The sequence below is a fragment of the Actinia tenebrosa genome, unplaced genomic scaffold (assembly GCF_029948245.1).
Source record: "Actinia tenebrosa isolate PJP-AT-01 unplaced genomic scaffold, QUT_ActTen_1.0 PGA_scaffold3__52_contigs__length_22856419, whole genome shotgun sequence".
In the NCBI taxonomy this organism is placed as follows: Eukaryota; Metazoa; Cnidaria; class Anthozoa; order Actiniaria; family Actiniidae; genus Actinia; species Actinia tenebrosa.
Genome location: NW_028292580.1, coordinates 16,216,320 through 16,242,694, shown reverse-complemented (window position 1 = coordinate 16,242,694; position 26,375 = coordinate 16,216,320). Strand labels below are relative to the sequence as shown.

Genomic DNA, 26,375 nt, shown 5'->3' with positions numbered 1-26,375 from the left:
GATATTGCTGAGCTCAATATATGGGAATCTTCTAGTTTAGAGCTCTCTGATGCTCAGGGGTAACCTTGATTTCAACATTTTTTCATGCACCTCGAAGGTCGGCCCATGGAATTTCAAAGAGTTATTAACACCACTATTGTTGGAGTTGTTTCTGTTATACATTAGACGCTGTATTCCTACTATTTTACCAGTAATAACCACTATGATAAACATGTCTCTTCAGCAGAACTGCTTCCCAGTAGTGTGGAAAGAAGCAATCGTACAGCCAAGACTGAAGAAAGTAGAGCTTGATACTTCTTTTGCTAACCTTCGTCCTGTCAGCAACCTTGTCTATGTATCGAAACTTACTGAAAAGGCAGTATTTCAACAACTTCATAAGCACATGACCAGTAATAATCTTTATCCAACATTGCAGTCAGCATATCGCAAAGATCACAGCACGGAGACCTCATTGCTGAAAGTGTTTAATGACATCCTGCTTGATATGAACAACCAGAATGTAACATTGCTAGTATTCCTTGACCTGAGTGCTGCGTTCAATACTATCGACCACGATATTCTTATAGCTCGCCTCAAATCTAACCTGGGCATTTCAGAACCTACTCTATTGTGGTTCAAGGAGTACCTCTCTGACCGAAGCCAACGTGTCTCTATCAACGGATGTGTATCTAAAAAGTTCAGCATCACAAGCGGTGTGCCTCAAGGAAGCTGTTTAGGGCCTCTTCTCTTTATCATCTACGCCAGTGACCTGTTCAAGATCCTAAGCAGACACTCAGTAAAAGCTCATGCTTATGCGGATGATAGCCAACTTTACCTCTCGTTCAAGCCAGGACACATGGACAGCCAAAATGAGGCTACGGATACTATAACGAATTGCATCAGAGATATTCAAGGATGGATGACATGCAGCAAATTGAAAATGAATGATGGGAAGACAGAGTTCATGATCATTGGCACGCGACAGCAACTGTCCAAGCAATCAATTGAGCAGCTCACTGTTGGCAATTCTTCAATCAAGCCCTCATCTTCTGTCAGGAATCTTGGAACTATCTTTGACACTAACTTATCTTTAGACAAGCAGATAGCAAGCATATGCAAATCTTCTTTTTATTATCTATATAACATTAGGAAGATCAGGAAATTCCTCTCCTGATTCTTGCGCCACTCTAGTCGATGCTTTTATAACTTGCCGCATAGATTACTGTAATAGCTTATACTATGGGCTACCTGCTTATCAAGTAGCTAAACTGCAACGCATACACAATGCTGCCGCTCGTTTAGTGTCTTTAACTCCACGCTTTTCGCATATTACTCCTGTCTTGGCTGATCTCCACTGGCTACCAGTGAGATTTAGAATACGTTTTAAGATACTTATTTTCGCTTTTAAGGCTATTCATGGTCTTGCTCCTAGTTACTTATCTGATTTAATTTCTATCAAAAAGCAGTCTGGTTATAATCTTAGGTCCAATAATGAGCTTTTATTAGCACCTCCACCGACTAAACTTCGACCTACTCTTAGTGGTAGGACTTTTTCATACGCTGCGCCAGTAGAATGGAACACTTTACCATCTAGTATTAGGCATATTACATCATTACCTTCTTTTAAAGAACACTTAAAGACATATTTTTATAGAAAAGCCTTTATTTAGTTGTTTTTGCAATTCCCATTGATTAACTTAGCTTTTATGTTTCTAGTTATTGTGTATTGTTTCTGTATTCAGCGCAGATGAACATCTTGTGCTAATCTGCGCTTTATAAATGTAATTTATTATTATTATTATTAGACTAGAACCTGCCTAGGAACAGACACTTCTGGTTGTCACATACGGGACTTTATCTGTGATGTCAGACACGTTTGCTTTGATGAACTTTGAGGGACAGTTTGTCTTCTTGTAAAAACCTATTCTGAATGAGTGTTCCTTTCAAGACATAACAGTTTCTTTACTTTACAGTCAGTATTTGTGACTATTCTGACTCTGAAATAAGGTTGACTCTAAATAAATGAGTCTGTTACCAAGGAACACAACCGTTAGTACTAATTTAAAAATGGCTTATCATAAAATCCTGTTTTGAAATTTCCTGTACTTCAAAAGCCCATGGACTGATTAAGTCTTTTAATTCTTTTAACTTGCTTGCGAGGTGAAACATTTCCCACTTTCAAAGGACTCTGAATTGGCTCTGAACATTTAAGTGGTGTCACAGTTGAAGGTTCTGATAATTCCTTCATTGGTAAATCGAAACTTTGTTCTTCAACTGATTCAAATATTTTTTGTGCTAATACTTCATTGTTCAACTGCGAACTTTCTCCTGTACTGGTTTCTTTAGTAGCTTGCTTTTCATTCTTGTTTTCATTTTTGACATTAACATTAGAGGCGATGGTAGGCACTTCTTTTTCTTTATCTATCTTATCTGTACTTCCCAGATTCAAGGGTACATGTGTGTCAGAAAACCAGTTTTGAAATAAATTTTGGCTCAAAGGGTCTTTATAACTGTCAGCGTTATTTACAAAATTTAGATCTACACATTGAACTTCTGATTTAATTTTTTCCCTGCATTGAATGTTCAGTGTTTGACATTTCTTCACCTGCCTTCCATTCTTGACATCAATTTCACAGCGAGGACATACACACTCTTCATCATTGTCTTGTTCTTCTTGTACAGTGGCATAACTATTGGCTGTAGAAGGATTGCAAAGAAAACATGACTGATGTGGTAGCTCAAGATACATCATCTTCCTAAACAAATCTTCACAATCTGTCTCCAACATGTTGGACCTCAATGGCCATTCATTGTATTCATCATTTTCATTGGCCATTGCCACAAGTTCGTCAATCCAGCTCTTTAAAAAGGTAATATCTGCATCTGAAAATCTTACATTCTTGGAATCTTTACTAGTACTTGGATCATATCGATAGATTCTGCCTTTGCCTTTGTCATTTTGAATAAATGGCTGATAAAATAGGTCACCAGCTGAAGACATTTGAAAGGCTGTAAATCCTTTCCTGTCTTCTTTGGAGCTCAATGGTATGCAACAAACACCAATGAGTGGTTGAGATAAACGATCATCTAAAAGTGAAGAGATTGGGAGAATTGACGTAGGAACATGTGATGGCCATTCATCATAAGAAGATACCTGTTGGTCAAAGAGTTTTTTGTTAGAAAACAAAAACACAATATATATATAGCTACAGTACATATGCTATATGTTAAGATAATCTGGACATTTTTATCCAAACAGCATGTTGGATAACTACATCATTCATCATGAACAACATGACCCCAACAGCTTTAAATTGAATTCTGTTTTTCTCAGGCTGTAAAGCTTTATAACATTTAGTATTATAGATTTAGCAAATGTGCCTTCCTTTTCAAGAAGTGGGTATACATATTCCTCTAAGAAATAGCCTGCATTGCAGACTCCTATACTTGGGCTCTGCTGTGCAGGCTGAAGGCTGAAGATATAATAATGAATGTTTTCTGAAATTAGTAAATAAATTTATCAATAACCAAACACAATATAACCCTGTGACATAATTCTATACTTTCCTAAACCCAACTGATGAATGACAAGTAGTAATGTGACTGACCTTCCAGGGTAGCACTGTTGACACTGGAGGATTCACCAGATTTTCCCCACCATATGGAAAGGTATACCTGACATCACATTCTCCCCAGTTATACTGAAAACAATGAGTCTCATGATGCTGCGACCCTGAAACTGTGATAACCGTGTCTCTTGGTACTGCACTATTTATAACTTCAATATACTGTACTGGGTCTTGGAGGTGGTGCCGCCATTTTAGGACTGGGTGTTGTATGAACCTATCATCCATGATCAGAAGTGACTGGTCTGTTGCTATGACATAGTGGTGAGTATTTTCAGGATTTCGTTGAATTGCTGATATCCGTTCCAGTGTGCTTACTTGTTTGGAAGTCACTGAAAATAGGTTTCTTGAGAAGGAGCCACTTGCCTAATAAGAGGTAAAAAGAGGTTGATCACACTACCTTTATCTCAGTAAAATATGATTAGTATTTTGTTTATTTTAAGCTTTACCTGAGAAAACTAGAGTAGAATATTTTTTTTCAGAATATGCTTGAAAAACTTCAAGACAATGGTTCCAAGGTTGGTTTTGATAGAATACACTAAATGTATCACCACAAAAAGTCCAACCTAAACTGGGAGCCATTGTTTTGTAATCACTCAAGCAAATGTGGAAAATGTCCATACATCTTTTCTTTACTAAATACCAAAGCTAAATTTGATCAATCTCTAATTGTCTGTTGCTATACATCTCAGCTTTGAAACGTCTCAGTCTATGGCTGCTTCCAGAACTATAAAACTTATAATCAAGGTGATGAAGCAGTGTGTTTTTACTTCCACAATGTGTTTGTCACATAATGATTAATGCGCCTACAATTAGTTACCACTGATTTCATTGTTAACCACTGATGCATCACAAGAGAAAATGGTCTCAACATGGAAATCTGGCAATACTCTATCACCAATCAAATGGATCATTAGAGTACATGGGGATCCCCAGAAGATACACTGGGGACTCATTTGATTGATGTTAGTCTATTGCCCGATTTTAATTTTTTAACTGCTTTCTCGATCACCTTATAGCAAAGAAACCATATAACGGGCTTCCTGTGGTAGCTAAGACCAGCAGTGTTCCAAACAAACAAAATGGCAACCAGCAAGCGTGATATTCGATTTTTTTTGTTTGTTATTGTATAATAATTATGGTAATAATTGTAAATAAGAGCTAAGTGTTGACAAAAAGTTGTTTTTATTTGTTGTGCTTGTTCATCTTATTTTAAATCATCAGGCGATATATTAAATAATATAGTTTTATTAAAGTGCATATGACACGAAAAAAATTTAATGTTAAAAATGTGTATTTTATTGGCATTAATAAGAATATCACGGTTAAATTTGTTCCAAAAACGTATTTCTCTAGAAATTCAAGAAAATTTAGCACAAGTTGTGACGTCATTTTGTTTACAAGTCTCCAGATTTAGTTGCAAATACACGAAATATGTTTGAATGTAGAATCTTAATTTCAGGTTGTACACTTTTCAGTTTCCCAACATTTGGAGAGTACTACGTAAGCTATCAAATGAAGTTGAATAAAATATGCCTTTTGTTGTTATTTTATACGATTTACAATTTATATTTTGTGCATTACTACTGAATCTAGAGTACGTGTCAACAAAATGACGTCACAAATTGGGCTTAATTTTCTCACATATCTCAAGAAATAAGCTTTTGAAACACATTTTATTACGATATATTTATTACGACTAACAAACTATACATTTTAAACGATGAAATGTTTTCGTGTCATATACACTTTGAGGGAAGACAATGGCGAATTTTACATAATGTAACTGTTCACATTAAGTTGAAATTGATGCCCAAATCGTTGGAAAATATTTCTTAGGTTCATTTCTTAGGTTCTAAGTTTAGATAGCTGCCTGTGCCACTGCCCCCTACTATTTGGGAATAACGGCTTACTCCAAAAATTATTGAAAGCTCTGCCAGTGGTATAGGCCCTTTGCAACTCAGTAATCACGTGCTGATTAATTCACTGAGAGCAAATGAATGAACATCTTGATTCCCATGGGTGAAATATACTGGTGAGCAAACACAATTTCTACAGCCTGTTTTGAGAGATCGTAATAAAGCTGCATTTCGTGACACACTGGTTACACATCGTTTCATTCGGTTCTTTACAAGTAGCTAAAAAGGATCACCAATTTAAAATAAAATAAAAAATTTTGCTCACCAGTACAGACACGTGACCATCAACTGCAAAGGGCCTATTGGAGTTAGATACCTACCCTTAAGTCCATAATATCAGCCTCTACTGAATTAGCAATCAATATACATCTTGGATGAGAAGCATATACACATTGGTACCAAGGCCAATTTTCCTTTGGAGCCACCATTGGAACATCTCTTGTTTCGACTTGCTTACCAAGGTGCCAAATATAGACCTGTCCAGTTTCCATGGCAACAACACCTTCACCTGGGATATAGGGACTTAGAGCTAAGCTCATAGCTTGATCTTCTTTGACTAGATTGTCTATGGCCTTTAAAGTGATCTAGAAAGAAGATAATACATAAGGCAATGATGTATGTGTGCAGGGCTAAAATTAACAGCAGCTCAATAGCCAGACCTGATGTCAAGCCACATCAGCTGAATTATCAACATGTGACCAGTCAATTGGACCAGTCAAGAGGGTTGGCATAAGAGGCATTTGACTTGACAAGTGTCAATTTTGAATACAATTATTATGTAATATATGTTTCACAAACCTCAGGACTGTCCTTTGTGGTAGAAATGGTTGCACTGAAGAATGTGCAACCATATTGGCTTCTTGTTGCCACAAAAGTGTTGCCATGTTCATAAGATACTGCAGATATCTGTCGTATTGTTCCTTTACCATCCTCATTTTTACTACAAGTTAATAAAGCAGGCTTTCTGTATAGTTTTCTTGATTTATCTGATAAAGTTCCAGTATCTTTAAGCCTTACTATACTTGAATTTAACACTTCTAAACATGGCCCACTAGGGTAAAACAGAACTATATCTTGTCCTGATTCACTATCAGGCATATTACAATAGGCTAAAGTATTCCCTTGTAAAATATCAAAATATAACTTTTCATTTTTCCGTTGTTCTACGCTCTCATTTAAAAGGTCAAAGAGTAGTTGTGGTGGAATATCATGGAATGCTTCGCAAAGCCCCCTGGGCAAAGCATACCTTTTGTCCAGCATCAGACCCAAATCTTTACTAAGAGGAAAAGTGACGAATAAATCACAGAATCTGTCCAGAAAATTGTTCGGGTTTAAGTGCTGTCTTTTCGTCATGTGAACCATTTGTATTGTTTTCGAATAATAGAAACATTTTGGATCCCAAGGCTTGCAATGTAGTTCTTCTCCAACGAACTCAACACTAGATTGAAAAGCAATATCTGGATGATTTTTGTAGAAATCACTAGTCTGTTCCAGAAGGCTCTGTTTAAAGTTTGAGTTATGAATACGACAACGCTGCTCGGGAAAGACCTTGTCGGTGAATACATTTTTACAAGGTGCAAAAAGAGGAAGAGTAAGATGAGCTTCAACAAGACGAGTACCATCACTTTCTTTATCATAGTGTCGATGCTTAGAGGTCGTCACTACACGTCCATCATTATCAATATCGATGTTAAGTGTTGATACACTTCCGTAGTCAATAAAAGTTTGCTGGTGCCCACCATCGGGATAAAATGGATGGTTAAAGGACGGAAAAGGATCACCTTCCATTTCCATGTGATCATTCGCCCGCCATCTTGACTTATTGACGCATGTGTAACATGAACTAACAGCTGGACAGCTGTTTGCAGGCCCGGGTGAACTCGATTTTCAAAAGAAGCGGCTTTCGAAGCGTACTAGAAAAAGCAGTTCTCGTAGTCTGAATTATTACTCTACACTTCAGTCATGGCGGTAAGTAAACTACGCAGCTAATCGTGGCTGGTATTTTGACAACTTATCAAGCAATATGTTTTAGTTTTGAGAGTTTGTTGGAGTTTTGCGCACGTGTTTGAGTCTACACAGGAAACCCAAAGAATTGCTGTTCACGATTTTATGCAATTTTTGAAGAGTTTAATCAATTTAATGGAGTTTTTATCGAGAATACTGAGCAGTTCTTTGTATTTTTCCGTTTCTGTTCAAATGTAATGTTTTTGCGTCCGGTTTGAAAGAATCACTGATCTTTTTGACGGCTTCTCAAGCTTTGGCTGATTTGGATTTCGTTTAATTTTGTCTGTTTAAACGAGAAAAACTCTTTTATTCCAACTTGGTTTCTGAACAATGTTAGCAAATATCCTAAAGTTTCTGATATTTTGTCGTTTTAAAGCAATATTCTTTAAGTAAAAACGAAATTTTATCTCAAAATCCGCCTACACATCGTCCGGTGAACGTCTTTACCACGTGATCGAGTGTGACCAATAGTCTTCTTTGATTGTTTCCTTCAGCTAATTTTGTATGTAATTTAGTATGTTAATTTTGCATTATAACATATTTTTACAAGAGTGTTAATTTATATGCTACACGTTTAAATCCAGTTGGATTACCAACTCTCATTACCCTTTTATAAAATGATCGGTATTTTAACCACAGGCTGCCCAATCAAGGGCGCCAGGACAGACGGATTGGGTTTTACATATGTGTGATTGTTTCAGTTATTCGTAGATTTCTACTTGAATTGATATATGCTTGTTTCTAAATGGATACTAAATAGTGTTCACTTATCTTTCCATCCAACGGTCTTTCTGGTTCGAATCAGCCGTACGATATGAATATATTTACCACGTCCACCAACGGTCTTTCTTGTTTGAATCAGGTGTACCTACGCTCTGAGTATTTACCGCTGCACTATCCGTGCCAAGCAGCGCCGGCGCCGCTTCGTTAGCGATTACTCACATTTAATAAGTTAATCAGATTTACCTTCAGTACAGTAAAATAGACCGGAATAGGAAAGCAAGAGCGGTTCTTTTGTGCTCTCGTCTGCTCGGATAATCCAATTATTTTGGCAGTACATAGGGCACTTTGTTTACACAGCGATGATAGATATGACTTTGGCGAACGCAAAACGAAGCCCAAACCACGGCTCGTTCTTCGTAATACGACACTTTTTCGATGACAGACCCGTCCTCGAGAACAGCCCCGTCTGTGCCTCAGTGTAACGTACTTTTTGCAATAGCTGGTATGAAGTAATCGCAAATAGATCATAGGAACAAATCAAATGGGAAATTGAAAGCAAACCCTGCTAGAGAAAAAGCCGTTTGTACTTAGACAGGAACCCACATAATAATAATCAACATTCCCTAGTGTAGAGAAAGTTAGATGACGATACATATTAACTATTTCACAGATCATATATCACATGTCGATCGGTTGGCTACAAATGGGCCCAGATGGGGCATTTATTTTTTTGAGAATCTAAAAATATTTCCGGCATTTATTTTGTTATTGATTTTGAAGATATTTCAGGAACCCACTACCTTACCAATGACTATGACCCTACGAACCGTACCATAACACACTTTGTAAATTGAACACAATGATCGTTGGCTAGCTTGACCTCGAGTTCGTATTACGAAGAACGAGCCGTGGTTCGGGCTTCATTTTGCGTTCGCCAAAGTCATATCTATCATCGCTGTGTAAACAAAGTGCCCTATGTACTGCCAAAATAATTGGATTATCCGAGCAGACGAGAGCACAAAAGAACCGCTCTTGCTTTCCTACCCCGGTCTATTTTACTGTACTGAAGGTAAATCTGATTAACTTATTAAATGTGAGTAATCGCTAACGAAGCGGCGCCGGCGCTGCTTGGCACGGATAGTGCAGCGGTAAATACTCAGAGCGTACGTACAGCTGATTCAAACCAGAAAGACCGTTGGTGGACGTGGTAAATATATTCATATCGTATGGCTGATTTGAACCAGAAAGACCGTTGGATGGAAAGATAAGTGAACACTATTTAGTATCCATTTAGAAACAAGCATATATCAATTCAATTAGAAATCTACGAATAACTGAAACAATCACACATATGTAAAACCCAATCCGTCTGTCCTGGCGCCCTTGGCCCAATCAATAAATTTTTTAGATCATGTTGCTGGCTAAGCTATGCAGGACTATGTTAGTATCCAGCTTTTTTTGCTTGTCTCTTACTGAGAGACAAAATTCATGAGAGATATATCAGCATTGGCATCAAAAGGAACCAAGTAATAACTTTTGTTAAATACCACCAATATGAACACAATATAAAACGTCATGATCCTTTAATACTTTCTACCAATAATCCTCAAGACAAATTCATGAGGCCAAACAAAAAAATAAGTGTGTTTCCTGTTGCATGAGAAAAATAATTGCGGTCGATAGGTCAGATTTTTTTACTGATACAACAGTGGAAATGAGCTTACTGGGAACCCTGTGGTGCATTTGGTAATAAAAAGAAATTTAGGATCAGCAAAAATCGGCAAGAAAATGAGGGTCCGTCACCCAACAGGAAACACATTTATCTTTTTGGTTGGCCTGAGTATCATTAATTATTATTATGAACACAGTTAAGTTAGCCTGCAAGCATCAATTAGGATCAGGAGGGTGATAATGCTTTTGTTTTATCTTTATATTCTTTTTTATTTGCCAGACTATGCCCTTGAACCCCAAACCTCTCCTGAATAGTCTAACAGGAAAACCAGTCATAGTAAAGCTTAAGTGGGGTATGGAATACAAGGGATACTTGGTATCAGTAGATGGATACATGAACTTACAGGTAAGTTTGGTAAACCTAATTTTCTAACAGTTCAAATGGTAAAATTATTATGGATTTCACCAAAGGAGTTTTTCACAGCAGAAAAAGATTGGCATCCCTTTCTCCAGTGTCGAATACATTTGATCATTTTCTTCCCCACAATTGTCAAGAGGATGCTGTCACATGGATAAGGAAATGCAGACTAAAAGGTTGATGTTTGTTGGCAGAGTCGTGTACATAAATGGCAAGACCGTAACATGCTTTCCGCTTCCGCTTGTCTCTTGTCATTATGGGTTCATTGGGTTTTATGTTCTTTCCCTATTTCTGATAATGTTATCTGAGTGATTACTTGATTCTTCCTCACCCCACTGTAGGGGATTGTACTATAGCCTACACCATTTCTCAAATGGTTTCTTTATCCACAGTTGGCTAATACAGAAGAATTCATAGATGGTGCTTTAGCTGGAAACCTTGGAGAAGTCCTTATTAGGTAAGATGTCGATAATTGTGATTAATAAAAAGTATGTTTACTAGTTTCTTCTTATTTCAACACTGTTTCCATTGCTAATGTATTGATCAAGACAAGTGCCGTGACAGCTAGGTCATTGGGCAGTTGACTACCGTCTATCAAAATGAATTCTTGAGTACAGTGAATTTGTTTTATTGGTGGTCTATTGTCTAGTGTGTAGCAATGAAACTATTCAGTGTTTGTATTGATAACAACAATATTATTTAAAATCTTTTTTGTCATGTCTAGATGTAACAATGTACTTTATGTGAGAGGAATAGAAGAGGAAGAAGAGGATGGTGAGATGAGGGAATAAAACTTAGTAGTTGCATCATTTTCCATTGAAAAAAATGAAAAGCCTTTCTGTCAATATTTGTTGACATGTAATTGTAGGATGCCAACACTTGTTGGATTCAGTAATTTATGTTTTTTATTCTTCTTATAGCAGTACTAGTTTTCAAATAATTATGTGAACTTGGTAGTAGCGTGCTGCCTGCTGAAATTTGGATTTTTGTTTCTGTCGATCAAAAACAATCAGTCAGTACCTTTTACATTCTTGACTTGGTGGCAGTGAAAAATCAAATTCCAATGTGTGACTTGCAACTACCAAGTTTGTGTAATATTGAAAATTGCTGTTATATTTGAACAGTCATGTTATTCACTGTACATAAAGCTTGATAATCTTTACATACTTCTCACAACTGAGCACATTTAACACTTGTCTTATACAGTGGAGATGAAAGTTGCTTTTTTATAACTATAGAATCAAAATTAACTTGGATACAAGGTAAACAGGAAAATACAAAAGAAATCACACATTTTCTCAATGCAATAAGCCTGAAGCGAGATGACGTTTTACCCCCGTCTCTAGACTATAATCCTTTTCACACTGCTTTTGTTCTTTAATTATGACTATTGTTCCTGTATTCTCTAAGGAATCAAAGATTTTAATGTGAAAGAATTTTAAAAACTATTATGGTATAGAGGCGGGGGTAAAACGTCATCTCGCTTCAGGCTTTTTTTTTTTTTGTTGCGGAAAATCCTTGCAGGAGCATAAATAAAATGTGTTTAGGTATATTTGTCTGATATTTCTTTTGTATTTTCCTGTTACCAAAAACCTTGCATTTACGATAATTATGAAAGGAGTCTCACATTCATCGTCACATGACTTGGAATAGACGACATCTGTGAAGCATTAATCCGAGTGTTTGAAGTTGATCACTACTCCAGTCTGCACCATTGATTTATATTATGACCTGTAAATGTCTTAGAAACTCTGGATCACAATCTTAAGTTTTATATATATTTTACTGTAAAATTATAAAATATCACAGTCCCTCACTCTACAGAATAATAAAAACCTGAAACGTTTATCAATGTTTTATTCAAAATTTCCCTGTTTATTTACAAATATAATGCTATACACTTATTTATTCATCCAAACCGACAGTTTATTTTTCTGCCATTTCATGTAAAGAAATATTTTAATTCTTCTTCTTCCTTATCTTGTTTCTTGTCAGCATCGTGTTGTTTTTTCCTTGTTTGTGGTGGCTCAGATCTGAACATCAAAGGTTTGCCAGTCTGTTGAAAGCAGAACACAAAAATTAAGGAATGTTTTATCTTGAAAAACTCTATCCACTTTGCTGTGACGTATTCTAGGATATAGGAGCAAAATGGGCTAATGCCTTCACTTCTCCACACCCCCACCCTGACAATATTTACCAATTATTTAATGTGCAAAAAATATGAAAACTTGTTAGATTTACTGTACCTTTTTCTTGGGTTCAGCTTGTGCTCTTTCCAAGGCTCGTCTCACTCTGTCCTCCTGGTGGAGTCGCTGTTGCTCCATTTTCTCTTCCCGTAGTCGCAACCTTCTTTCCTTTTCTTTTGCCTGAAACAAAAATATTTTAATGATTATTATAACCTTCATGAATTTGTTAATGTTACTGTCACTGGTATGCATTCTTCAATTTAAACTACATTTTTTTGATGCAATCAAACTCGCAATCACTGCAATCACATAACAAACTAACCATATTCACTTTCCCTTACCTTTTCTGCCATTTCAACTCTATCTGATGGCATGATCTCAATTTGTTCAAACAACTCTTCAAGCCGATTTTCAATGTTGGTGAGCATTTGAAGTGTGCTGCATGAAATAGAGAAAAATAAATGGAATTTAGAGTACTCCAGTTGGGAGCTTAGGGTTAGCCTCAACTTTGTGCATAATATTCATGTGTTCCATTGAAGTTCCATGGAAGTTCCATGGAATTTCGAAGTGTTTGTATTGTTGCAGTTGCGTATTCTTTATTTACCGTTGGTATTTGTGAATATTTAGACACTGAAACAAGGCTAACCCTGAGTAAATGAGTCTGTAATCAAGGAACACTGTGGCAGTTTGGAACTTGAAAATGGTCTATTAATTTTAGATATAACACTAGTCATTGAGAATTTAACTCTTGTAGAACCACAAATATAAGCCTGCCCTCTTCATAAATAACAATAATGATAATGATTTGCTGATAAACTTTATGACTTTCAGCGACTTGGATAAACCATCCTGGCTAACTGAAGGGTGGCCTAATCATTATTTATCCATGATTTATTATTATAATAGTGAAGTAATTTGCCAAAATACCTTATATTAGCTTCATTGTCACCAATGCAGTTTCTGTAGACCTCTTCAACCTTCTTATTTAAGGCAGCTAGCATTTTTTCCTTTGGAAATAAGCAAAATCAAATTATAAACTACAAAAAATATTAATTTTGCAGTCTTTCAAAAATCCATTAGCAGGAAGCAATGGCACAAGATATATAATTCTTTCAGACAATGATTGCCTGATGCCACATTTATCAGCAAGAATAAAAAATATGTAGTTGAATCTCTATTACCTGATCTTCAGCCTTGAATTCTCCATATGAAAACATCCTGAAGATCAAACAAAGGGAAATATTTATTGACTGGTTTTATTACCCTAATTACATTGGAGTGAGGGCTGACCTTAGCCAAATCCCTTAGAATGTTATTTGAGGTTAAGAAACTAAGTTGTGGCAGATAATTCCTCTTACTTTGATTTCATTTCCAGTTCCTCAGCTCGTTCTGCTTCTCTCTTGATTGCATCCTTCAGAAAGTCAATCTGCCCTTTGAGAACTTCTGTCTCTCGATTCCTAATAAATATATCAAAGAATTAAGAATGTGTTATTAGTAACTTCTCTTTAAGTATGGTTATATTGAGGACTTGCCCTGGTAAATTCTGATTCAGCTTAGAATTATGGTGTAACTCATTTCGGAAAGAAAAAAAACCCTTACATTTTTTCTTGAGTTTGTTTGATAGTTTGTCTCAGTTCTTCCAGAGCTTCTTCTGTTTCTTGGCTGTTTTGGATCAAAGACAGATTCTGCTCTTCAAGCTCAGAAAAAATGTCAAGCAGCTGTTGTGGATCCGAGAAGAATAATTCTGGTTCCTTGAAAGAATAAGGAGCAAGAGAAAACCTTAGTTTCCACAGGACATCAATGATGAGTTATTAGGTTGAGCATGGAGTGAAATGCTTGATTTTTTTAAGTGCTACTCTGACGAAAATCACTCAAACTTGGATTCAGCTGAAACTTCCTAAGAATACTCTTTAAAAGTCCAATAATCACTGTATGAAGTGTTTTCTCAATATTCAAGACGATAGTATGATGTCTTTGCCAAAACCCCTTTATTAAACATTTAGAAATAAAGGTACATGCTTACTTCATCAATATCGTCTTCATCAGTGTCATAAGTAGATGATGTCTGACTCTCTACATCTGTGTCTCCCTTTGGTCTGAACATCAAATAATAAGAATGTTATAAATAATCATGTAATCAAAGAGCAATTCAAAAGGCAATGTTTTACTATATTACATGTTACAAGCATGATAATGCATAACTTACTTCTTTGCACCTTGTGGGGGACTGGGGGTGGGTTTCTGGAGGGGAAAAACAGGGGGGAAAAAGTTATGAAAAATCAAAAGAAAAATTCAAGCTTTCTATTGGCTGAGTGTTCTATATTGTTCCTAGTAGTCTTTTTCTGGCAAGAATAAGTTTAATAAATAATATGTAAGGTGGACTTTTCCTTATGTGGTATGTTTGGCCAGGAAAAACCCTTGTAGGGAATAAATCATATTGATTTCAACCTTTTAGGCCAGGGCAAACCCTTAAATAAAAAACTTGGCCAGGGAAAAGCCCTTTTAATTCTAGCCTGCTTGGCCAGGGAAAACCCCTCATAAAGAAAACCCTTATTTTTTTAACTGGGTAAAGTATGAACTCCTTTTTCCTTTTTACCTGTGCAATTGCTATCTTACTATCTTTTCTGCTTGATCTGCTGGAAGTTCTGTCTGTAAGAACTATCGAACCTGTGGCCAAATAGTAATATAGTTAGCTTCAAATACATTAAAACATTCACCAGTTCAGTTCCACTAAATATACAAATATCTGGATCATTATGTGATCTTCCACCTTCATAAACAATGAAAATGATTATTTTATTTCACCTCTTTTCTTTAGTGTAGAAGATAGCTTTCCTTTCTGTTTTCCTTTCTGAAAAAAATTGTTATAAAAGAAAGAATTTAACCCAATTGTTTTATAAAATAAAATATTAGAAATTTTCCAATACCTTTTTCTCGTCTTTGACTTTTTGTTTGTCATCTTTATATTCCTATATGAAAGTAAATGGGTTTTTAGGCACCAGAGTATAATTAAATTATAAATCAGTAATTATTATTAGTGATTTAGTATTTTAGTATATTTAGGTATAAAAAATAATCAATTATGTACTGTACGGCAGGCCAGGAATTATCAATGATGTTAACACTATTAAACATCATTAACCTCCCCCAGGGTTAAAAGAAAACCCTCAGGAATACCTACCCTTGCCCCAGGAAAATGTTGATGCTCTTCGATTTATGGATATTATTTCACATGTACAGGTCAACTATAATATATACACCTGTATTAGATAGAAATTCAAAAAGGTTTTTTCAATTTTACCTGTGGTGTCAAAGAATCTAAGAACTGTTGGTATAACATATACTCTTTCATTGTATCTTCATTCTTTGAAATTTCACTGAAGGGAGAAAGAAAAAGGTAGGTTAAAAATTGCAAACAATTTATTGTCCATTTGTTTGATGCTAGGCCTTACAACTGAATCAGGTACAAAGTGTTGTCAGTGAAAGAAAGTTATTTCATACCTCTTTATTAGCATTATTTGTGCATTAATCTTCTTGATTTCACCAACTTTTTCTAGCTTGAGTTTGGTCTCAGCTTCAGCTCTTCAAAAAAAAACATAACTGTTGAGATATGGACAAATCCAGTAACATTTTGAAGTTTTGTCATAGAGTACTTACATCTTGATAGCTTCAACAGAATTCTTGTCATTTTCTTTGAGAAATTCATCAAACATTGCAGCATCTTCTTCAAGGTACTGCTCTGCTAATTCTAACTTTTTTTCTTCTGCCTACAGTATCACAGAGAAAGAGTAATGTTTGTCAAATAATAAAACAAAGTTGAATAAGTCAATTAACTATCAAGTAGCAAAAGAGTCTGAAACCCACCTGTGCAATTTCTTCAAGTTTTCTCATCTCATCTCTTTTTACTCCTAGTGAATACTAATTGTAACAAAGAAATACATTAATTGAGAAACTGTGTGTGATGTTGGTAAATATGGACATTATGCTTGCTGTGGCTTAGCAGACTATATATCTAATATGCATTGGAGTTTCATAAGAGTAAAACAGGGCTAAACAATTATGACTGGATGTTATGATAATTGCTAACAGCTGACGATTCAGCATTTGACCAGTCAGTGTTATCCATCAAGTGAACTAGCATATTAAAGAAGCATTTGACAAGACAAGAGCAAATTTTTGCCTGGTATAATAGCTGTCATTAAACAGAAGAGATAACTAGAGATGAGAGAATATGTGGACCACGTAGCACTTATGAAATACATGATATAGAAATATAGATAAGTTATAGTGCTTGGGAACGAAGTTAGAAGAGATAACTAGCTAAAAACTAGTGTGAGCTGCGTCAGTGTTTTTAATGAAACAGTAATGATAATAACTAAAGGTAAATTATACACTGTGAAAAGATGAAAAAACTTATTGACGTTTTGGACACTAGTCCTTCGTCGGAGTAAAAGAGCATTTGTCAATAAAAAATTATTAACCTATTACAGTAATTTACCTGAACAAGAAACATTTCTCTCTTCTTTGCAATGAAATCAGCAAGATTCTCTTTCTCAACATGTCGATCTGAAAAAGATGGATATTCATGGGTCTACTTTGAAATCAAAACACCTCTTACACTGTACTGACAGAACTTACTGGTATGTCTCACCCCTCCCACCTTCTCAAAATGCTTGATCAGCTGATATAATAATTATATCTAATACTACATAGACACACATCATTAGATGTATACCTCTTGTGATTGCAAGAGTAAACTGTGGATCATCTTTGACAGCTATGGCTCCATCTTTATCTTTCTTTTCTTCCTCAACTACTTCGTCGTCACTCTCATGAGCAATTTTTCTCATAGCAGCTGTTTTGGCATTCACACGTGTTGTGTATGTCGTCTTTTCATGTACTTTGAGTTTTCGTTGTTGAATTCTTTCCTGATATGGTTAGCAACCAAGGGTAAATAATAATAATAATAAGATTTGTTTACCAAGCAAGCATTGGGTTATTACACTGGGTTCCAGATTGAAGCTATATGTTGCTCCATTATTTTGAGGTCAAACATCCTGTGATAACAATTTTATTCTATAAAAGTAAATGGTTTGAGTACAGACTTTTTATGAGTAGCGTGTTGAATAATATCATCTGAGTGAGTTCAGAAAGAATGTTGTTGGTGAGTGCTTACTTTTCTACTTCACTCTGATCATAAATTCAGGTTATCAAAATGTCAGTCAACAGCAACAACCAAACCCAGTGTTTCTAAAGACTAGACACTAAAGTCAGACTAAAATCACCCAAATCATTGCACTCAATGCAACACACAAATAAAACCCTGGACCAAGAAGCATGATCGAGCAAGAAAGCATCTTAAGTCCAAGGTATAGTAAAGTGGATTTGGAAATAAGATTGCTGTGATATTGGGGAGAAGACCTACATTAAGCCTGTGAAGAGACTGATTACTCTAAAGCTAGTTTTTGAATGATTGAGTAAAAACTGACTAGAGCAATACCATACCTCTTTCTTCTTTTGTCTCTCCTGATCTCGTAGCATAAAGATATCATTATCAGAGGGGACAGTAAAAGGGTTGGTTTTTGTCTTATCAGACTTGACAACTGTCAATAAGAAAAGATGCAGAAAAAATATTACATATGTACAACTTCATTGAGAGATGATGTTTAACATGTGATGGTCACATTGAAAACTAGTGGCCTCTGTGTCTAACATACTGTATAATGTGGTCATCTAAGTCACTGTAAAGATAAGTATTGATCATTTCTCAATGAATGATTAATTAACCCATGAAGGGTCTTGAGGGAATAGTACGACTGCATATTGGGTTATTGCAGTGAACACTGGTTTGATCTTATCCCTAAAAATCTTAGTCACAAGGGAAGCACTTTCAGACCATAATCTTTTCATAGTCATGAAGGAGTGACGAACAGACCATTCTTATTAGATGATCCAATTTCCTATATCTGGTTTAACAATCAATATAAACTCTTACTTGGAAAAGCTGATAATGATTTGCTCGACCTGATTCTTGGAGGGCCTGAGTTTGACTGCCCTGTATCGCTTTCACCTAAATGAAGCCAACAACGAGTTAGAAGAAAAATCTCGTAGTCAAAAGATGCAAATTCTGACCTACGGCAAAGTAGCCAGAGCGTTTACAATAATTCTACAAATTCGACATCAATTTATCTCAGGATATTTAAAGAAGTACTTACGAGACTTGGATTGCCTGTTTGATGCTTTAGAAGGAGAACGAGACATTTTATCGATGAAAAAAGCAATATTATCCAATATCTTCACCACTTTTTGTTCAACAGAAAAGTCTGGATTCGAGGTATTGTCCAAAAAATCGTAATTTTGCTATCTACAGTGCTGATTTTTTCTGTTCTTTTTTATCTTCCTTACAGCTAAGGGATAATTCTTTATGTTGCAACAATGGTATTAGCAATCGAGGTTAAAATATGCTCAAAATTTAGATCAAAACTTGAAGAATCTACAATTTGAAAATGTACTCCATATTTATCTTTGGTCTTGTTGCTATAGAAACGAAGTGTAGTTGTTTCCCATCAGCGCGTGCTTTGTTGTGGTAAACCGCTGTGTGAATAGTTCGCAGTCACGACTGTTTTGAAAAGAAGCGGGAAAGCTTTTATTTATTTTTCAATTTCATACTCCTTTTTTCATCAAAAATAATTACATAGAGATGAGTAGATTAATTATTCGGCATGCTAAACAGGTAGTGATGGTTTGTAAAAACGGGGAACGTATTTTAAAGGGGGAGGCAATGAAAGAAATAGCCGTGTTTAACAGCACAGATGCACAAGGGGTGTCTGTCGTGGCAAATGAAGGTCGTATAGAATGCATAGACTGGGATGAGTCAGTAGAGAAGAAATATGGAGACTGTACTTTTGATACTGAGATTGATGCTTCAGGCATGTGTGTCCTTCCAGGTGAGTTTTACTTCTTTATTTGCATAAAAAATATTTTGATTAAATTTACTCAATGGGATAATATGCAACTATTTATCAGTTAGACGACATAAAAGCGCGCGCCCATGGCGATATAGACGCACGAGAGAAAATATAAAGAACGATTAACAAGCGAAAGAGTGGCACGAGGCGAAGCCGAGAAAAGAAATTGCGAAGAATTGTAGAAATTGCGCGAATCTGCGCAAATTAAAGAAAAAAGGCGAGCGTCCGTTGAGATCAGCGTGCGAGAGCGTGCAGCCCATGGGGAAATAGTTCATTGGTTTTTGGCCAATCAGAGCGCGCGTAATAATCCAGTTATATTATAAATTTAATTTATACTATATTTAGTAGAGTGCATACCATATATCCGTGAAAAACTTTGTAAGAAATTGCGCGAATCTGCGCAAATTAGTAAGTGGTTCGGTAGACCTCAATAGACCGTAGACTTACAAACTTACAAGCACTAATTTTTACAACTTTGTTACATAGTTATCTTTTTCATTGCTATGCACTCAGTGGAAGAAACTTTATCTTCTGATCTCATGTGCTCAGGGTTTTTCTACGACATTTAGAAATACTTTCGTTATTTGACCTACTGGGAGTAGTGTTAGGGGTAGAAAACATTCCCTAGGAGGGTGGGGTAAGTATGAAATAATTGAGAAATTACCCGGTTTATTCCTATCTGGCTTAGATATGAATGAGAGAGGAAAATAATCAAATCATCCAATGAAAATTTCAGGTCTTGTGGATGCCCACACTCATCCTGTGTGGGTTGGTGACAGGGTACATGAATTTGCTATGAAGGTCAGTAACAGCTTTAAATGTCATACTTTTAGCACTTGCAAATTTTGATGACTTAGGATGTTAATTGCCCTATTTCACTATGATGTCACATCAAAGCAATCTATTGTTTAAACACAAAGGATCATGGTCATCTGAGGGGGTCAAATCAACGCAAATTCACTGAAAATTGTTCTAAAACCTGTATCAATCTATGAAGAGAGGTAGAATAGCCAGCAAACGCTCAGAATATTTTTTAGTACATATTAACACATATTATGTCTGAAAACCAGGCCATTTTAGATTAAACTGTTTTGCTAGGAGCAAATTTTGTTGAATTTTCTATTGGATTTGGCGATTCGATCCCCCACATAAACAAGCAGTGATGTCATAGTGAAATAGGGCAATTAAGCCACATCTTATTAGTGGGTAGCTCCTACAATAACTTGTCATTAAGATATCCAATACCTTAGATAAATATGTTGCTTTCATATGCCTTTAGCTTGCAGGAGCATCGTACATGGATGTGCACAAAGCTGGAGGTGGTATCAACTTCACAGTGCAACATGTCCACAGTGCCTCAGAAGACGACCTTTATGAACCTCTTAAACAAAGACTGAACACTATGCTGAAGTATGGAACGACCCTTGTTGAAGCTAAAAGTGGATATGGCTTGGATGTTGATAATGAGATTAAGATGCTGAGGGTTATTGAAAGAGCAAAGAAAGAGCTTCCAATAGAGATTTCAAGTACTTATTGTGGTGCACACTCCATTCCAAAGTAAATGATATGCTCCATTTCCTTTGCCTTCTGACTCATAAACAAGGAAAATACACTTATGACAATCATCACAATTACTAACTAGTTCTATAGGTGACTCAAAATCGTTAATCCAAGCTTTGAACAAATGGGTGAATGAATGATATGGTTGAAAATGAATGGTTGAAAATGAATGAATGAAAATGAATGAATAAATGAACCAATCAATGAAAACTGGAGGATCAAACAAAAACCTTTAAATATATTGTATCATTTTAAAAAGGTTTTTCAGTTATCTTTCACTGATTACTTGCTTATGTTGTTTGTATATTTTTCTCTTCAGGGGAAGCACAGCAGAAAAAGCAACAGAAAATATCCTCAACGAACAGCTTCCAGCTATTCAGAAACTCATGAAAAATGGAGAACTGACAGTAGAAAATATTGATGTGTTTTGTGAAAAAGGTGTTTTTGAGACAGAAGATACAAGAAAAATACTGCAGGCTGGCAAAGAAGCTGGTTTGGCTATCAACTTCCATGGAGATGAACTACACCCCATGAACTCTGGAGAGGTAATATTTACTCACTAGCCCCCTTACCTTCTCCACCTTTCTATCTTCTTCACCATATGCCATTTTTTTTCCTTCACTAATCGAGACTCAATCACTAGGATTCTCTCCTGTTAGTTTTCCTCTCTTCTGCAAAATCCAAGATTTTAAATTACAATTTAAAGTGTAAATTGCTTGTATATGATTAGGAACTGTGCCCTGAGTAAGATCATGCACCCTGAGGTTGTTTCAGATTTTGTATAAGTAATTTAACAAATTCTTGTTGGCGTGAAATGTTTACAAGTGTAACAATATGTTTTTTGATGGAAATTTGGTTTCTTGGTAATGACATTACCTATTTAGTCACATGCACCACACATTTGCTCGTGCATCAGATATGATAATTTGAATTTCTAAGGCTTATATATTTTCATGTTGAGTAAATATTAGAATCAGAGAAAGTAAGAAAGCTTGTAAAACGAACCGTCACGACCTGAACAGAACTGAATAAAATATTAAAAAAGACAAGAACTGACTTGAGTTGACTCGTTGACTCTTAAACATTACCATTTAAGTACTATTGGCTCATCACTATTGGCTCATTTTCTCTTTTTGTATTCTTAGCTTGGTGCAGATGTTGGGGCACAAGCCATCAGTCACCTAGAGGAAGTAAGTGATGCAGGTATAAAAGCCATGGCCCAAGCATCTATCATTGGTGTATTACTGCCTACTACAGCTTACATTCTCAGGCTAAAGCCTCCTCCAGCAAGGCAGATGATTGAACAAGGTAGGCTATTGTCTTCCCTTATGGAAATAGGGCAATATTTTCTACATGTTATAAGCGGAGGTCAAAACCTGACCTAAAGCTTTTAACTCAAAAATGCACATAACCACTACTTTCACCATGCCCATCTTACACTTTACCTATGTCTACAATTCTGTTGTTTCTCAAATGAGTCATTTTATTTGGTTATTATTAGGTGTGGCTGTTGCACTTGGAACAGACTTCAACCCTAATGCTTACTGTCTGTCTATGGTAAGTGCTATGACTATGAGACACAGAAAGTGAATTTTTTAAATGCTGTCAACAAGCTTGGGAAAGGTGGGAAAGGTCAACCTGCAGTTTCTTCTAAAGTTTATAAGATAGCAGAGTAATTTTATATTTTTCTTTTGTGGCAGCCATTAACCATGCATCTTGCTTGCTGCATCCTTCGTATGTCAATGCCTGAAGTTTTAGCAGCTGCAACTATCAATGCAGCTGCATCAATTGGTCGGTCTCACTCTCATGGCTCATTAGAAGTGGGAAAAGTTGCCGATATGATTGTAGTCAAAGCGCCAAGGTATGTTGGATTCCCAGTTACTTTAATGCTCAGTCGGCAGTGCAGAAAAATGACAAGGCTGCTACTTTCACAATTAAAAAAAATTTTTTTTTAATTCTTGGAAGATCCCATTTAAACCACAATACAAAATAAAATGATCAATCTTATGTCCAATGGACATTGACAGGTTGTCTAACAGTGTTAACACAATAATAGACTAGCCAGTCTAGCTAGACTAGTCTTACCATGGGTACACTTTTCATATGAGTAATAGAATTAATCTATAATTATTTTCAAAACCCTATTTACCCATTTTCTCATTTTCCTTTCTCTTTCTTTTCTTTTCAAAGGTGGGAGCATCTTATCTACCAGCTCGCTGGCCATAATGAACTTATTACTTATGTTATAAAAAGTGGTAAAGTTGTGTATCAAAGCTAGTAGTTACAATGCCAATCCTAGTAGTGCAAGGAAAAAATTTAATGTCTAGTCCCTAAAACAACTACAGTAAGACTAAGCAGGGCCGTAGCCACTACTGTATGAGGCAAGCAAGGCAGTCGCATCTGTAAAATGTCACACACAAAAAAAGGCCTTCAAAACTCTGCAAATTGCATTTCCCAGAGTCTTAATTTCAAAATTTTCAAGGAATGCTTGCCCCAAAACCTCCTTGTTGCTCCTGCCTTTGCCACTTGTTTGTCTTGGTAAACAATTTGGTCTCGCTACAACCCTGCTTAGGATCCGACAAAGTTCTGCTTTTAGGTAGTCTGTGTCCAGCCACAAACAGACCTTGCAGATACCAACGGATATTAAATTCTTTCCACAAAACTGTTATGAAAAAAATGTAAAGTATTTTAATTTAACCAGAAGCTCATTAGATGACTCAAATAAAGTGTCCATTTTCATTTCTAATTTTTGAATTAATTTTTCATCACCCATGCATTGAAACCACCATTTTGAAAAAGTGAACTTAGCATATCAAACCATAAACAAAACATTGTGAGGGCTTAAAAGAATGGCTGGTCTTCAGAAAATGTTGGTCCAAAATAATTGATAATAATAATTATAAATAATTACAATAATTATTATTGTCTGGTCAAATCTTTGCCTTGCTAATCATTTCGAAAAGTAACATTTAGGTTGAGCTAGAAACAGATGACTAGTATAGCTTAACTGGTTGTTATTTTAAGCCCTGCATTATAATTTTTTTCTAGCATTCAATGATGGTTTTCTAATTTTAAATACCCCTCATTTGGATTTTTGTTTTAATTTGTATTTTCAAATGTTAAGTCGAATGTGGATAACAGCTTTACTAATCAAATTGTTACAACTAGAGACATGAAAAATGCTATTAAATAGTGTGCGTCATATCATCCATTCCTCAAAACACTTGGGAACAGTCTCTGGCACGACGTTAAACACCTTTACAAATTTTGAAGGATACCATGCATGCACTTGTATAAACCCCATTATGCTTGTAAACTTTTATATGCTACAGTAACCTCCGGCACTTACTGGCATTCAAATCTACAAGTGCTTTTTAGATATGCAGAAAAGGATAACAGACTGAGTAACCCTTAAATTATCTGTCATTTAAAGGAATTAAATGTCATATCAAACTTGCAAAGTCAAACCAGCTCCAGATACATTATCACCGCCACCAGCAGTATGAACAATGTCAGTACACACTAAAACAGGGGTTACGCAGAACTCGTAATCCTCTTCATCCCAACATGGGACAGGATTATCTGCATTGAGTGGCATGCGATCACTCCCAGGGTAGGTACTCAAAGAGAATGATTCATCCATGATTAACCTAGTTTTATTCGTATGTATGAAGTTTGAACCACAAATGTATCGTGTAGCCGTAAGCGACGCTTTGGCAGTAGCTGCTTGTGTGTTTTTCCATGAAGAATCCTTTGTCGTCATCATGACCTGGAACGCAAGGGTATGTAAATGGAGCCTTGTTACTTTCCTCTTTCCATTACCCAATGGCTTGGCTCGTAGAAGCTTGTACACTTGACGCATCTGATCAAGTATTGCTGCAACCCTTGGTTTCTGAGTGGCTGTTTTTGTAATCTTATTGTCCTTCAACATTGTCAGCAAATTAGGAAGATCTTGCTCGTTCATTCCAAGGGAATCTGAGTATGGGAACACATACTCAAGCAAATCCACAAATAATGCATGCTCATGGAATACCCCCATCTCAAAGTGAACCAATACCTGGGGGGATAGAGCACTAAGGTACTTGGCTAGTTCTCCAAGTCGTTCACCTCTCTCGCCATCCTTGAATGGAAAATTATCTAACATATGTAGCCCTCCAATTATGACAATGTTGGGTTCCTCTCGCTTAGTCACAGCTTTTAAATCCTCTAATGACTTTAGATAAGGGTTATTGATGTCACTGTGAAGGACCATCCTATTGGACCGCTGAGAGACAAACTTGTCTCCCCAATTTTCAAAGCCTGGGAATTCAAGAATTAAATGAATGTCATCATCTTCTGGTACTGAACCAGCTACTGTGATATCATCTGGTAAATGTTTCTTGGTGGATTCAGTCATTAAAACAGCAAGATGGGTCCTCCATCTCTCTACAGTCAGACGTTTAGCAAATGCAATAGCAGTCCCTCCAATAATAAACTTGGTGCTTTGCAAATTGTTGGCTTTTTCAGCCATCTTTCGAAAGAGCTCTTTGTTAGCCACGTACTTTGAAGACGCTACACTGTGTTCAAAAAAGTAAGCAAAAGTCTCTGCAAGGGCTGTTTCGCTGTCGATGACTTCGTGAGGGAAGGCTTTTTGAGGAGGCTCGATCCCTAGTGCCTTCAACAGCTCAAAGGAGTCTGCAAAGACATCCATTGTTGACTCAAAGGCCAGGACTGCTACAGGCGAGTGCGTGACAGAGTGATTTCGCTCTAACGCCAGCATGCCGTCCATAATAGATCTTAGATGCTTCTCGTGGGAAATCTTCCTGTAATAATAGCCTGCAAAGAGGGCAGCTATTAGTACTAATACTGCAACTACTCCATAAGACGATGCCATCCTCAGCCCAGCTGATCTTGGTCAGTAAACAAAACCTGATAATCCCGATCGACGATCCTGCACTCAAATAATTTATTCAGGGATGAATAAATTCTGAAGAATCCTTCAAAACATGGAGATCTCTTTTAAAAAAATAATCTAAAATTCCTTTAGAGGAAATTCTTTCAAAGAAGAACTTTGTAAATGTTTAGGGTTTTGTTCCAGCGACGTGGCCAAGTATGTCACGTGATCGTTTATTACAAATGACCGTGAGGGAATGGGACCTAGAATTTTTGAGCGCACGCCTATAGAAGTATTTTCGTGTTTCCATCGCGCAACACCTTTTCTTTGTTGGAAAGAGTAGAGAGAGAACTTCTACTTCGATCGTGGAACAAAGAAAGTTTGTTTGCACGAGAGTAGTTATATGAGCGAGATTTGGTCCGCAACTTGCTAAGAAACAATTTAGCGC

At 36.3% G+C, this 26,375-nt stretch overlaps 5 protein-coding genes across 6 annotated transcripts; 2 read left to right on the top strand and 3 right to left on the bottom strand.

The window, feature by feature from the left end:
- Positions 1-1,624: 1,624 nt before the first annotated feature.
- Positions 1,625-7,337, bottom strand: LOC116305938 (TATA box-binding protein-associated factor RNA polymerase I subunit C). 2 transcript variants are annotated; one of them, XM_031715941.2, is made up of 5 exons: positions 6,771-7,337; positions 6,323-6,464; positions 5,845-6,108; positions 3,588-3,971; positions 1,625-3,133 (listed from the first exon to the last, which is right to left on the bottom strand). In XM_031715941.2, the coding sequence occupies exons 1-5, from the start codon at positions 7,316-7,318 to the stop codon at positions 2,087-2,089; spliced, it is 2,385 nt and encodes a 794-aa protein (XP_031571801.1). In that variant the 5' UTR covers positions 7,319-7,337; the 3' UTR covers positions 1,625-2,086. The 2 variants fall into 2 exon arrangements, with proteins under 2 accessions (XP_031571801.1, XP_031571800.1); XM_031715940.2 differs by having other exon boundaries at positions 6,323-7,337.
- Positions 7,338-7,384: 47 nt separating this feature from the next.
- LOC116305931 (small nuclear ribonucleoprotein F) lies at positions 7,385-12,186 on the top strand. The gene is made up of 4 exons (XM_031715931.2): positions 7,385-7,492; positions 10,203-10,328; positions 10,733-10,797; positions 11,065-12,186. Exons 1-4 carry the CDS (start codon positions 7,487-7,489, stop codon positions 11,129-11,131), a joined length of 264 nt encoding a protein of 87 aa, XP_031571791.1. The 5' UTR covers positions 7,385-7,486; the 3' UTR covers positions 11,132-12,186.
- Positions 12,181-19,057, bottom strand: LOC116305932 (cilia- and flagella-associated protein 100). Its single transcript, XM_031715932.1, has 21 exons — positions 18,742-19,057; positions 18,522-18,596; positions 18,032-18,129; positions 17,262-17,454; positions 17,025-17,092; positions 16,391-16,444; positions 16,184-16,293; positions 16,028-16,108; positions 15,828-15,903; positions 15,454-15,495; positions 15,332-15,377; positions 15,123-15,193; positions 14,733-14,767; positions 14,550-14,622; positions 14,126-14,277; positions 13,885-13,983; positions 13,708-13,744; positions 13,454-13,533; positions 12,868-12,964; positions 12,587-12,706; positions 12,181-12,396 (listed from the first exon to the last, which is right to left on the bottom strand). The coding sequence occupies exons 1-21, from the start codon at positions 18,785-18,787 to the stop codon at positions 12,283-12,285; spliced, it is 1,767 nt and encodes a 588-aa protein (XP_031571792.1). The 5' UTR covers positions 18,788-19,057; the 3' UTR covers positions 12,181-12,282.
- Positions 19,058-19,150: 93 nt separating this feature from the next.
- On the top strand, positions 19,151-23,800 carry LOC116305927 (putative imidazolonepropionase). Its single transcript, XM_031715929.2, has 8 exons — positions 19,151-19,473; positions 20,231-20,295; positions 20,774-21,051; positions 21,374-21,599; positions 22,200-22,362; positions 22,556-22,611; positions 22,755-22,915; positions 23,245-23,800. Exons 1-8 carry the CDS (start codon positions 19,227-19,229, stop codon positions 23,330-23,332), a joined length of 1,284 nt encoding a protein of 427 aa, XP_031571789.1. The 5' UTR covers positions 19,151-19,226; the 3' UTR covers positions 23,333-23,800.
- Positions 22,981-26,145, bottom strand: LOC116305926 (ADP-dependent glucokinase-like). The gene has a single exon (XM_031715928.2). The coding sequence runs from the start codon at positions 25,925-25,927 to the stop codon at positions 24,503-24,505; it is 1,425 nt and encodes a 474-aa protein (XP_031571788.1). The 5' UTR covers positions 25,928-26,145; the 3' UTR covers positions 22,981-24,502.
- Positions 26,146-26,375: the final 230 nt, after the last annotated feature.

Bases quoted from the DNA above. Each gene is read 5' to 3' on its own strand.
- LOC116305927 (XM_031715929.2), top strand. From the start codon at position 19,227: ATGAGTAGATTAATTATTCGGCATGCTAAACAGGTAGTGATGGTTTGT. The intron at 21,600-22,199 runs GTAATATTTACT...TTGTATTCTTAG, and splicing joins ACCCCATGAACTCTGGAGAG to CTTGGTGCAGATGTTGGGGC. The intron at 22,363-22,555 runs GTAGGCTATTGT...GGTTATTATTAG, and splicing joins AAGGCAGATGATTGAACAAG to GTGTGGCTGTTGCACTTGGA.
- LOC116305931 (XM_031715931.2), top strand. The intron at 10,329-10,732 runs GTAAGTTTGGTA...CTTTATCCACAG, and splicing joins ATGGATACATGAACTTACAG to TTGGCTAATACAGAAGAATT. The intron at 10,798-11,064 runs GTAAGATGTCGA...TGTCATGTCTAG, and splicing joins CTTGGAGAAGTCCTTATTAG to ATGTAACAATGTACTTTATG.
- LOC116305938 (XM_031715940.2), bottom strand. From the start codon at position 7,318: ATGGAAATGGAAGGTGATCCTTTTCCGTCCTTTAACCATCCATTTTAT. The intron at 6,109-6,322 runs GTTTGTGAAACA...TCTTCTTTCTAG, and splicing joins CCACAAAGGACAGTCCTGAG to ATCACTTTAAAGGCCATAGA. The intron at 3,134-3,587 runs GTCAGTCACATT...TTTGACCAACAG, and splicing joins CAACAGTGCTACCCTGGAAG to GTATCTTCTTATGATGAATG.
- LOC116305926 (XM_031715928.2), bottom strand. From the start codon at position 25,927: ATGGCATCGTCTTATGGAGTAGTTGCAGTATTAGTACTAATAGCTGCC.
- LOC116305932 (XM_031715932.1), bottom strand. From the start codon at position 18,787: ATGTCTCGTTCTCCTTCTAAAGCATCAAACAGGCAATCCAAGTCTC. The intron at 16,445-17,024 runs GTAAATTACTGT...TGTTACAATTAG, and splicing joins GAGAAATGTTTCTTGTTCAG to TATTCACTAGGAGTAAAAAG. The intron at 14,768-15,122 runs GTAAAAAGGAAA...TTTCCCCTCCAG, and splicing joins GTAAGATAGCAATTGCACAG to AAACCCACCCCCAGTCCCCC.